Source organism: Neospora caninum, chromosome VIIa (assembly GCF_000208865.1).
Source record: "Neospora caninum Liverpool complete genome, chromosome VIIa".
Lineage (NCBI taxonomy): Eukaryota > Apicomplexa > Conoidasida > Eucoccidiorida > Sarcocystidae > Neospora > Neospora caninum.
The window spans coordinates 232,463-245,815 of record NC_018393.1 but is presented as its reverse complement, the minus strand read 5'-3'; the positions used below and the strand labels follow the sequence as shown (position 1 = coordinate 245,815).

The 13,353-nt window shown below is 54.8% G+C and overlaps 1 protein-coding gene across 1 annotated transcript; it reads left to right on the top strand.

Moving 5' to 3' along the window:
• Window positions 1–2,661: 2,661 nt before the first annotated feature.
• On the top strand, window positions 2,662–6,497 carry NCLIV_019550 (putative histidyl-tRNA synthetase; the record flags this gene model as incomplete). Its single annotated transcript, XM_003882149.1, has 2 exons — window positions 2,662–5,681; window positions 6,128–6,497. The coding sequence occupies 2 exons, from the start codon at window positions 2,662–2,664 to the stop codon at window positions 6,495–6,497; spliced, it is 3,390 nt and encodes a 1,129-aa protein (XP_003882198.1).
• Between the last annotated feature and the right edge of the window lie 6,856 nt (window positions 6,498–13,353).

The window sequence follows — 13,353 nt, the reverse complement described above, 5'->3', positions numbered from 1 at the left end:
TGGATTTTGTTTGGGGATGCCCAAGAATGCTGAGACGTGCTTATCCGCGACTCTTTTAAGGTGCTACAAAAAAGTGGAAGATCCTCGGCCAATCACTTTTGTCCCTCGTAGTCGTTTCCCCCTCAAAGGCGGGTGCAAACAGGGCAATGCTTTGTGGTCTTCCAACGTTCAGATACAAAAAGAACGATTCCCTTTTTGTTCTCTTCCGCCACGCCCATGAGATGCGGCACGGCAGAACCGTTAGCACTCTTTTATCGTGGATTGCGAGGGAACCGATCGACTACCTGCCGGTAATTTCCAGAGAGGAGACATATCCACTGGAGCATACGAAGGCTCACCCTCGCCAACGCCGATTGGTGCGACAGATAGGGCTTTTTCAGGAGCCTTCCACTGCACAGAGGCGATGAGTCGACTCTCCGTCCGAGTAACACATTATGAAAAGGGATTCCTAGGTTTGTACAAACTTTTTTCTGGAGAGTTTGCTGTTTTGCTGCGGTGCCGATTCGAAGGCAAAGCGCCAGACAGTCGACTTGGTTTGTCTCTCCACATCAGCGACGTATACGTCGGGGCCATGTACGCGACAACTGCTTCTGCGACAACCTTCATCCCCTGGGTTGTTACACTGGAAAACCCGGATTAAGAAGACCTCACGCTTTTGTCTTGATATCCGTAGAGGCACCAGAATTTGGAGGCCCACTGGGAAAAAACAAGGAGGGTCAAGAAAAGGCAAGGGCACACATCCTCTTCTTTCCTGCTGAGGCTTCTTCGTCCATTTGTTTGAACTAGGAAGATTGACAGCACTCCCGAAACTACATAGTATACACAGCAGTTTTTCTTGTTATACCGGCTGAACGGAGACAGCATTCTCGACACAACCGCAGCTTCGAGGGAACCGACGCGTATACAGTGCTACCGTTTTGCTGCAGCAGCTTTCGGTATGGTTTTCAGAGCAACGACTCTGAGGAAAAAATGAGAATCTACTGTGGAACATGGTACTCGACGTGGAAGCACGCCGGATCTGCCGAACCCGTGTCTGTCGTCGCTTCTGTTTGGACGGAGAGGCCGTTGGGGCCGACTTTCCTTCACTGTGGATGCCACTGACGGCTCAGAGTGAAACTTGCTAGCCCTGTTTTTTCCTCAGCAAAAAGCCAGGAGAAGGCATGCGGGGCACGCGGCAGGGGAAGACAGAGTTCCAAACGCCACCGCGTATCTCTAAAAGGTTGGTTGTTTCTGCGGGGCGACTAGATTTTCAGGAATGAACGGGGAAAGCCTCTTCCCCATTGACTCCACCTGCGAGCCTCAAGACAGAAGCCGGTGAACTGCGGAAGTGTGTGATCTGCAGAGCTTTCTCTGCGGTGGCTTCGTTGCTTTTCTGTCACACATCACGCCGACGACAGACGTTCGTATCCAGCGGATCTGCTTTGCTGACCGAGATGATCTCTGTTTGAGGGTTTCCGACCAGCCTTCGAGAGAGGAGCGGCCAGAGCGTTTCTTATCACTCGCTGGAAAACGATGCTTCAGGTTCACAGACGCCTCACCTTGACGCGTATACAGTGCTACCGTTTTGCTGCAGCAGCTTTCGGTATGGTTTTCAGAGCAACGACTCTGAGGAAAAAATGAGAATCTACTGTGGAACATGGTACTCGACATGGAAGCATCTCTTGCGCTTCAAAAAAAGTGTGCGGGTTCTGTATCGAGAGTGTCGCTCGAACTCGCGCGTTTCGAGGCTCTGTTTTCTCCGACGCGCTGTGCCTCTCTTGGTGCAGTGGCTTCGTTGAACGGAAACAACAGTCACGAGCCTTCCGTTAATCGCATCTTTTCTCCGGACACTGTGTAACGAATCCGTGAAGTTGACAGTTGATCGCCCTGAAGATTACCGCAGGCGTTGCCTTCCATTGATCCCTGACGAAACTATTCCTTTGCACCACGAGAAACTCGACAGTAGACCTGTTTTACCTGCCTTTCATCCCTGCGGACAGTCTTAAACGCATTTTGATGTCTGAAGCGTTATTCAGTTTGCCCGTCCAGCCACCCGAGCGTTGCAGCCATGAGAAGCTGGTGTGTCTCTGCCCCCTCTGCATCCCAGCTCGGCTGCAATGGGCCAGCAAACCTTATCGCCGACGGTCTATGACGATTTTCCGGGGACCGTATGCGCTGGGATCTCCTTTCTCACACGCCCAAACGAGCATGGCTACTTCAAATCGTTAAGAATCCGCTTGTGGAATTTCCCTCTTCCCGGCATTTCGCATGCTTCCGTCGAAAATTCGCTCGTCTTGCGGCCTGAGCCGTAGTCTGTCTTACTCCCCACATTGCCCGCATCCCGTTTTGCAAAAAGGCAATATCTGGGTTCCAGAGGTTTTTGGCTCGGGCGACAGCGGACAAACTCTCAGACCGAGGGTTTTTGGCGGAGGCCTGGTGTCGCCTTCCACTTGGATTCGTTTTTCTGTTGTCTCGAACCAGGCCTGGCGCCAGGCGACAGTTGCGGCTACGACACTCAACAGGCGGAAGATTCCACAACAGTGGCCGCAGGAGTTTTGCGTGAGCCTTTGTTTCCCCTGTGGCCCGACGCCTGAGAGCCTGCTCAGTCCAGGATTCGTGCGCGGTGCGTGTACACTTTCCCGCAGTCAGACGTTTTTCGCGAGAAGCCTCTCCACAGAAAACATGGCTTCGAACCTGCCGCCTCCTCCACTGGGGTCACGTCCCCTAACTCTTGACGAGCTCTCTGCGTACACTTTTGGGGACTTTGCATGCGTCGTTGATCCTTCTCTGGTTCCGAAACTCTCTCGTGAGTTCGGACGCCGCTTTCCGCAAGGAGCCAGCACCGGTCCGGCCTTCTCGTCTCTCAGTCTGCCACTGCTGCCGGAAGGCGCGCCTGCTCTCCACTCCGCTGCGGTCAGGGCCACAGCCGTCCTTCGAATAGTCACTCTGCTGAACAATGCGGGAGGAGTGCGCACAGGGATTCTTACCTCACTCTGCTCTCTGCTCAACGAGGCGGTCTCTCCAGATGCCCAGACTCCTGCTTCTCCACTCGCCAAGCTGCCTCGCCACCCTCTCCCCACGGCTTGTGCCGTTGCAGGCTCCTTCACCAGATATCCCAGCGCTCTTCAGTATATGCTGAGTGGTGCGTTAGAGCACTTGGCGAAGGCCGATCCCTCTTCGCCGCCAGCGATTTCCGTCGACGAAGCCGCAGCCTTCTGCGCCGGGTGCAATGAAGTGGCGGGCCGTCTGTTTGTTGCCTCGCGTCTTCTGTCGGCGCTCGTGACGCTTCAAGATTGCAACACAGCCCTTCTCACAGAGGCGTTGTTGATTCCGACGGAGTTCTTCAGCCTCCAGCAGCGGCGGTTGCCTCCCATCAAGGGCATTGAAAAATCCGCGACAAACATCGGGAACCTTCTCCACGACAGCAAACTGCCTGCAAGCAACAGAAAGAGTGTGGCGGAGGTTCACAGCCTCTATCCCTCTCTTTCCCTCCTCCTCCCCGCACTTGGGAATCTCCGAGAAGCTCTTCAGGGTCTATCCGTGTACCTCAATGCTGAGCTCAAGAACGCGGCAGAGCGCCCGGCCTCCGTCGCGCCTCTTTCCGCAGATTGCGTCAGCGGTGCGATCTCGCAAGACGCTGCCCTCTCCCGAGAGATTGACGAAAGGACGGCTGCGTGTTCGTCTCCAGCCCCAGCTTCGCCTGCGGCTCTGTTCCGCCCGAGTGCAACAAGCGTCAAGTTGGCGCTCGATTCGCTTCTTCACTGTCTAACTGGCGTCTTGCAAACTCTTGTCGCTGCAAGCGCCGACCGCGCACCCGATTCTCTGAGAGCCGGCGACTGGCCAACCCTGGACGAAGAGGCCGACGGAGACCAGGCGACTGCCTTCAAACCGCCAGAGAGACCCGACTGCAATGCATTCCTTGGTCTCGGCACACACGCAAGGCGACGGACGCGCGTGGAAGACGTAACCCAAAGAATCGCCCGTTTCTTGTCGGCGGAGACGGCCGGGGCAGATGCAGCGTCTTCATCAGACCCTGGCGCCGAGCTCGTTTTCCAGATTGAAGAGCGGCTCGTCGCTCTCCAGGAGGTGTCTGCGCTGCAGACAGCTCTGCTTCTTCAGCTTGTGGAGTTCGCAGATATGAAGGCGTTTCTCGAGGCCGTGGCGAAGGCGGAAAGGCAGCCCAAAGGAAAGAAAAAGCTGACCAGCAGCCGATACGGTATGAGTCAAGGCGCCCGCCGGTACCAGCAATATCTGCTGGAGCTCGTCCGTGACGCCGTGGCGAGCAGACGGGGCGCAGCCTCTGGGAGTTGCGGCCGCCCTCACTGCGCAGTCCACTCAACGCCGGAGGGTGCGAAGGATGGAGACGTGTGCCTGGCTGCGCTGCGGGCGATTCTGCTGGCCGGAGGGCCCGAGGAAGCTGCCGCTGCATCCGCGTTGCTCTCGGGAGGCCAGGCCTGTCGGAAAGCGTTCTGCGAGCAGGAGGGACACTTGGAGATTCTCCTGACCCCAATCAACCAGGTGCGGCGAATTCCCAAGGCTCCAAAGGGGACGCAAGACTTCGGGCCTGCACAGATGGCGGTCCGAGAACTCGTTCTCGGCGCCGTCCGCGATGTGTTTCGGCGCCACGGGGGAGTCGAAATCGATACGCCCGTCTTTGAACTGAGGGAGACGCTCTTGGGCAAGTACGGAGAGAACCAAAAGCTGGTGTACGACCTGAAAGACCAAGGCGGTGAACAACTGTCTCTGCGATACGACTTGACGGTGCCCTTTGCTCGGTATGTGGCGAGTCACGACATTGAGAAAATCCGACGCTTCCACATCGGCAAGGTGTATCGTCGTGATGAGCCGCAAATGAACAGAGGCCGCTTCCGTGAGTTCTACCAGTGCGACTTTGACATTGCTGGTGTTTCCCCAGTCAAGATGGTCCCCGACGCCGAGGCGGTGTGCATCATGGTTGAGGCTCTGCGGACCCTCCAGCGCATGGTTGGGAAGTTCCTCGTGAAGACGAACCACCGTGGGCTGCTGGATGGCATGATGGAAGTGTGCGGCCTGCCCGCTGACAAATTCACCACTGCATGCTCGTCGATTGACAAACTCGACAAAGAACCCTGGACGGCGGTGAGACAGGAGCTCGTTGAAACGAAGGGCATCGCTGCCGCTGTCGTCGACCGCTTGGGTGAACTCGTGCAAATGCGGGGCACCTTTTCGCAGATCATCGCGGATCTCGGGAAGAAACCGGAATTTGCGAGCAACGAGAAGGTCGCTCGTGCCCTAGAGGAAATGGAGATTTTCTCTCAGTACATCGAAGCAATGGGCGTCCAGGCCGACGAGGCCATCTTTGATCTGTCCCTGGCAAGAGGTCTCGACTACTACAGCGGGGTCATCTTCGAAGCCGTTCTCCTAGGCACAGATGGAGCCGCAGTAGGATCAGTCGGCGGCGGAGGAAGATACGATAAACTCGTCGGCATGTTCAGCGGCCGCGATGTCCCCGCCGTTGGTATGAGTGTCGGCGTCGAGAGGCTGTTTCGCATGGTGGAGAAGAGCCTCGGCATGGCTGCCGCTCTGCCGGGAGCAGCAGAAGAAGACAAACACTCTGGAGACAAGAAAAAGAAGAAGGAGAAAGCAACGCCTGAAACCCCCAGCCTCGTGCGCGAGAGCTTCACAGACGTCCTGGTCTGCTCTGTCGGCGACAATATGCTGAAGTACGTCACCCTCTGTCAGAGAAAACGAGCCCCGCCCACAACTGAAACATCGTTGCTGCTCGGAGATTCAGCAAATGATATCTTTACATGTGCACATGCATGAATAGACGAGATGGTGTCACAGGTTCCACGCAGGAGAACATAATCTAATTTCCCTCAGAACCATCAAGCATATATATATATATATATATATACGTACCGAGTTGGACAGACGTAGGCGCTGTCGAGGGGCTGTCGTGTTAAGAGATGGATAACAGTACAGGGGACAGGGTCTCCAGCCAGTACTGCAGAACAGTTTTCCTAGTTGTTTCTGCGTTTCGCGAGGGCTGGAGATATATTGTTTATGTGGTGTACCGTCAACTGCATTCGTCTTCAGATATTCACTCCCGTCGTCGTCGCCTGGAACGCTGTGTTCTGTCCTTTTCGTTCCTGCCTTACTTTTTCAGAGCCTGCATGCAAGTTGCAGGCTGCCTGTGGAGGAATGGAATCGCAGCCGAGTTTTTCTACGGCTCGGGGGCCAAGCTGAAGAAGCAGATGGACCTCGCTTGTCAGAGGCGAATTCCTCTGCTTGTTATTCTTGGGGAAGAAGAACTGAAGAGGAACACGGCGAAAGTTCGACAGCTGTGGTATGACGACGACGTGAAGCGACCGGATGCAAATGAGGAAGCCGCCAAAGGCGAAAAGGAAGAACAAGTGTCTCTGGACCAGCTGCCTCAAGTTATCAAGGCCTACTTTTGTCAACATGGCACAACGCTCGAACGCATGAGAAGACGCGTCTTTGACAGTGTCGCAACAGTCAACTCTGATGGGGCGTAAATATCCAGACATGCTTATGTGCATACGCGTGGCGACCAAAGTACTCCAGTGGACCACGATTTGCTCGCGTCTACACCCACTGATGGAAACTTGTAGTTCTTATCACTGGCGCACCAATGGCATCCGCGTTGTGACGCTTGAAGCGTCGTTTACGTGAGAAACGCGTAAGGGAGGGAAGTTTCACTTTCGAGTGTCGGTCTCATCCCAAGACTAAAGATGATGAGTCAAAGGAAATGCGTGTCGGTGACGGAGACTGCCGGCTTGGACTGATTGAACCAGATTTCATATGCTACAGATACAAGAGCGAGTGTGGGAACTCCCGGCGAACCAGAATAATCTAGATGGGCACGCTTTCATTTCTGGAAAATGGATGAGCCATGTACCCACTCTTAATTTACAGGGCACTCGAGCGCCTAAATCACAGGACCATCTGTATCTCCAAGCCTTAGAGGACACACAAGGAGAACGAATGTCGCCGCGGGTCTATTGCCATTGCCAGTCTTCCGAATGTGCTACGGTATAGTGATAGATCCGCCGCAGAAGGAGAGCAACACACGCATGCTCTCTTCGTACCGATTGCTACAGAGTAAGGTAGCTGTTTATTTTGGGAAGGGCTCGCAGAAAGCCTTGCTTTCTTTGTTTTGCACCACCAATCTATTCCGTGAGCGTGGCCTGGTCACCTCCAAAAGGTGAATGGAATCAAAGACAGCAGTGTTGCCGAGGCGAAGTGGTTTTTGTGTCCGTCAGAATGTAGAAGTCCATGCTCTGCTGTTAGTCCTACTTGCTTTTCAATATGAGGCGTTCCAGCTAACAGCACCGGTGTTGTTTTCTTCGTACGAGAAAGGAATGAATCGGAGACCGCGTGTCAGCAGTCGAATATTGTCTATTTTCAGTCCGGGCACGTTTCGTCTCATCTCGCCGATATTTGGTTAAGCGGCACAGAGGACAGCAATGATCCGCCAGGACTAGAAACGGTATGACCGCTGGCCCCCGCACCACTGCACAAATATGAGGCAGCGCAGCGCACTCCAGCAGTGTTCTTTAGGTGCCCGACTCTTGCCTATCGGCTTTTGGGACGAAACTGAAGGTGTTTCTGGGAGACAATTTCGCCAACGGATACCTTGCTGCTGTGTTCGTCCGAGGCCTGAAGCTGACACCACGAAAAATCAGGAACCTGACCACCGTCTCTTCTGGCGTCTACACCCCCGCCGATCTCCACGGGAGAGCGTCAGGAGTCGGGACGACAGGAAGCAAGGAACGGCTTTTCTACGCTCTCACCTAAAGCGCCGGGTTTCGGCAGACACACCAAGTGGCGGTACGCGTACTGTGAAAACGTCCATTATCTAGAGCGGTTTTTCAACTGAGTATATGCGCCCAAGAGGTATAAATGTTCCGTAACGCGAACTGAAGCTATGTAGCACACGAGGAAACACGTAGTGCGCTCCGTGGGGGAGTTTTGTGTTCGTGCGAAGGCAATCGCAGTCATCACTCCATTTGCACACAGAACAACAACTTCCCCCTTGACTTCTCTTTTGTAGCGCGGCCGTGAACAGATAAGCGTAGGCCGTGCTCACTTGTCCACATTTCGGAACAGGGAACATCGCAGGACGACAAGAATCAGAAACTAGATTCGAAGAGAATCGACAACAAGGACATGATTACACTCAACTCCGGGGGCGCGAATCGCAAACATCCTCCTGACCATCTAGTGAAACAGGCTGTGGCTAATCTCTGGTATTCCCTTACCGTTCCTCCCCCCGTCCCCCAAAGAAGAGTCTGACGGCAAGGAAACTGGGCTCTCCTATCGCTCGTAGAGTGTTCCCGCTTGCCGCTAGCCTGTCATTACCTCCGTGTAACACCATTGCTGGTGCTAGAGAACCAAGCTTAACAATGTGTCACACCCGGAAAAGCTGCCAGGAGGCGCCTATGGGCGTATGATACAATCAAAAACGCTGACTTGCCAAAGACCTCTCAGATTGCCCGCGTTTGTGTCGTGGATTTCGTGGACAAAAAACCCTACCGACCTATAGCGCCGTCATTCAATGACAAACGAAAACAGAGAAAGTACTCGAAAATTGGCACACCGCAATTCACTGAAACGGTAGACTGGCCGTATACCACGCCAAGACCACAATTGATCCAAGTTGGCAAATCACAAAGTACACACTGTCCACACGCGAACAGTGCAGCTAATCGTTCGTCCACCGGGTGTGCTCTTACTCAGGAACCTGACAAGTGGACTCCGGACAATCGTCCGCGGTCTGACCTCCGCAAAAGGTGCCTTTCGGGAAAACAGGAATGGGGAGGATATCACACACCGACGTTCGCAATGAATCCTTCAAGCTTTTGCTATGCGCAGGAATGGGCAGATGCGCGGTAGATTGCACCCACACCTTGTCTGCTCCATCGATGGTCACATCCGACGATGACTGACAGCTCGGGCAGAGGGCGTTCTCCAGATTCGCTCCAGAATCCTGTCCGTCGGATGGCAGCTTCCTTGCTTCTCTGCAGGGCGGGGAAGTCCAGATGAGAGACAAGGTTGCTTCTGGAACGCTGTTGACTCTCTCGTCAGCTCTTCGAGAGGAGCGTGAATTGTTTATTTCAGCCAACGGAAGAGATTTATCCCTGTCCGCCCGGCTGGGGCCAGTCGATGTGTAGTTTGCGTTCTTCCTCTCCTCTGCTCTGAGATCTTGCTGCTTTCCTGACTCTCTTTCCCCACAGCTGCTCGCCTGTAATGTGCACTGCTTTCGTAAGCCGTTAAGATGCAACTGCGCCGTCATCAGTTTGTGCGCAGATGGCTCCCAAAACGCACTGATACGTCGACCAGAGGAGGGCACTTCCACTGGACCTCTCGTCGATTGACTGTATTTTCTTGTTTGAGCTTTACCGATTTTCACCACGCAGTTGGGAGCGGCACCTTCATCTCGAACGTCTAAAATATGGTCCAAGGGAATTTCCAAGACCCAAACAGGTATCACCACACCGCCCTCGATGTTATCGTCCTGTGGGCGAATCTGGCCAGAGGTTTCTGGGAAGGAGAGTCTCGACGCAGGCGCAGGAACGGCCCCCGCCGATTTCGCTAGGTGATCGGTCACCGTCGGAGGCACAAGATGCTCCTTTCTCTGCGGTTTCTCTTCCTCTGCCGGCGAGCCGTTTCCGTCCCTCCGACCGCGGTTCGGCAGCTCTTGTCGGCCATACTCCGAAGAGTGTTCCGACGCAGATGCGACTTGCAACGAAGCACCCGTTTCCACTCGTTTCCCGTCTGCTAACAGCATTCCCTCCATCCAGGCTTTCGCTGCCGGCGCCGTCCAGCGGAGGAACGCCCGTCGCGGTGGGCTGACCATCGTAGAGCGCAAAAGTTCGACGGATGCGCTGGACGCAGGATTCATTGAACGAGTAGAGCCAAAAGAACTCGTTTGTGCCCTCTCTTGTCTAGAGCCTTCCTGCGTTCGAGGACCAGTTTTTTTTGCCTGGGGCTCACTGTCTTTATCGAACTCTCCACGGGTTCTCCGTTGGACTTGGGAAGCAGACGGCGCCGGAACGAGCTGTATGGGGACTAGACCCATCAAACGATTCTCTACCAATTCCTCAGTTTCTACCCCGTCTCTCACTCTCGACTTGGAGAGATTTTTTACAGACGGGGTCCCAGCACCCGCATCCACGTTCCGTGCTCGAGTGTCAACGCCGTGATGTAGCCGACGGCGAACGCACCGCATCAGAGCAATTCCGCCGAGCTTCTCTGGAGCATTCTCCTTACCTTGCAGAGTTTCGGTTTCTCTTCCTGCGCGGCCACTTGCTACAAAGCGAGTCTCTTGTGAACGGGAAGACTCCTCGTCGAGGATGGCGGCCGCCCTGGCAGCCTGTTCAGCAGCGCGCGCCGCACTGGCGAACTTCGAGGCGGCGGAAGAAAGGCGAGGATCCGCCTCCGGAGCGAGCGCACAGTCTGCTGGTCCCGGGTCCTCAAAGGCGTCAGATGGATACGCGGCGGACGAAGATGACGGGGCTAGGTGCGTTGCGGACTCAAGAACTCGCACTTCGGAGAGGTGTGGTAGCATAGGGTGCCCCTCAACCTGGCTAGCGATGTTGCTCACGAGTCCTGGGTTCGGAGTCAGAAAGTCGGCACCCTTTGCTTTATCCCTACTGCCTTGAGGTAGCGGATCTGCCTCATGTGCGAGAAACGCGTTTCGGCAGCCCGCCTTCTGAGGATCAGAGGGAACTATTGATTTTCCCTCCAAGGATCGGCTCTTCTCTGAGCTCGTAGATTCCGTTCTGTCCGTGCACGACTTCCGCACACTGCCAAGCACTGGCGTCGAGACAGACGCCGGCGCGGAATGAAAACGCGCCTCAGCAGGCAGCCCCGCTGGTCGCTGCACTTGTGAAAACGCATGCCAATCAACCGAAATAATCTGCAGCACCGCATCAGTCGGTGTGAGACTTCCTCGGTCGCGGTTGCCATCCTGAGACTGCTGGGGTTCGAGCACCGTGGCAGTGAATGGAGTTTCTTCGTTGGTTCCTTGAGAATATTTCTCTCGATTTTCTGGTGGTTTGACGTCAGTATTCAATTTCTGTGTACGACAGCCGCTCAACGCATACGTGCGAAGGTCAATGAACAGCGTCGGTTCATCGGTGTTTGGCTGAAGGGGTACGATTCGAGTTATGTTTCCACCAAATAACGCGTGGGCGCGCTGTCCGCCTGTCTGCTCAGCGCTTCTCCCCCTTATATTCATGAGCGCGGCAAGCGTACCTAGAGGTGAACCGCCAGAGGGCCCCGGGACAACGAGGGGCTGTGAGGGAAAAGCGTCTTGACTACTTGCGCCCCTTTCCATGCCAAGGTGTGTTCGAAGAGGTTTAAGGTAGCGTGCAGTCGTCGACATGACCGGATCTTCCCCCCAAAGGTGTTTCGTCGCAGAGTGGCGAATGGCCGTAGTTTCCCGCGGGTTCACCCTGTCGCTGACAGCGCGCTGCTTGGAAGCCGTGCTACCAGCCTGCGTCGCCGCTGCTTCTGTCGGAGAGGGAGGCATTGAAAATCTCCACCGTTTTGCGAACAAGACAGAAAACTGTGTGGCGGGGTAGGGTAGACGGTGCGTTCGCGGTGCTGGCTGCGTCAGTGGGGCACGGCGTGCCCGGGGCCCACGTTTTGCAGCCAGTGACCGTGCCGTTGTGTGTTCAGTTGACGGAACAGACAAGGCGGCACGAGTAAGGGACAGCTCCTCAGGTTTGAAATCTCTCATTGCAGCCGACGAGAAACGGGACTTGCCGGTATCGGCCTGCTTTCCCTTCACACTGACAACGGATTCCTGAGGATCAGACGCCGACACTAGAATGGGTAGAAACCGGAAGGCGAGGACGCAAGCAAACCGAATCCGCTGTGGAGATGGTGGTGCACCGAAGAATGTACAGATGAGAATCAGAGCTAAGAGGAGGCGGCAGGGCAACCGGGAGTCTCGAAGGCGCCGTACGCTGAAGGGAGGTACTCGTCGGTTCTCGCGCCGAGGTCCCCGATTGTACCTCATCGGCTCTTGATCGTGCTCTCTACCTCGAGGTATAAACACCGACGCGGTTGGTCGGAATACCGGCGACAGCATTCTTTGGGATTCAAGCAAGATCAGGCACATGCCGTGCATAGGGAAAGAGCCACAGGAATTTTGGAAGTGACTTGACTCTCTGTCGCGCTGCGTCGGTATCTCAAAAATCTGAGTGACTCACAGGGAAGGACTGTGCCAACCAGCCCTGCCGGTCTGTCGGCTGTGTTTGCCTATGCGGCTGTCCGGTTAAACGACAGGGCACTGCCTCACACGCCACAGCTTGGGTAGACACGGAATCGCAGCGCAGTGGCTAAAACATAACTCTCCTGGGCTAGCAGGGCCTGTTGGAGTGTGTGAATGAAACCTCACGCTCGACACGAAACAAGTACGGCAAGTGGCTGCAACCTTTTGAGGCAGAGGAATCGGCCATTTCTGAAGTGAGTGCGTTCGACAGTCTGGTGTTCGAAGGTCATTCCCTTTTTCCTCACTGACAACACAAAGCGGAGGTCGGTCGTCGTACAAAGACTCAAGGTCGCCATTGACAACGAACAAAACAAAATTCATTGAAAGGGCGGAACCGCCCCCAGCCGGTAGTGCTAGGAACGAGATCTCAACACAGACGTGAACCACCTGAGAGATCAGTCGTTTACTCAAAGACAGGCGCACGGCAGACGAACAAGACCACAGTACGGATGCAACAAACGTCAGAGAAATGCTGTGTCAGCGCCATTATTTTTCCGAAAAAAACGAAAGCCTCAGGTGAACGGCAAAGGCTCGAAACAGATACAGATAGCGTAGAACAAGCAAACACGGCGAAACTACCACTGAATACATCCAGCCAGCTTGCAGGACACCAGGACTGGCACGACGGCAGAAAGAGTGTGTACTTCTTTGCTGGAAAGGGCATAATCTATCGATACGCTTAACAGCGAACGACAGATAGTGGCCATTGCCGGTACACAGTTGCTTTTTGTGTCTTGGACGGGCTCTCTGGCCATTTGGGTCCAAATATTACTCCTTCCGGAAAATGCTCACAAAGGGAGAAGCCCCTTCTCCAATAGAGAAGTAAGCATCTGTTCTTCCCGGAAGACAACGCCTGGAATAACGCGACTGAGTGCTTACACAAGGCCAAAAATCACCTCACGTGCATGCCGCAGTCCTCGGTGGCATATTCGTCCCCGTTGTAGATTCGGGGTGCCACGTTGTGTCTGTGCCGGCTTTTCTTGCCGGTTTCTGTGAGACCTCGGGGAGTAAAGGACGAACGCTGGCGCGTTCTCGCCGACCGCTGAAAGTCCTGCGATTGTGCGAAACTGTAACGTTGAAACAAGTGC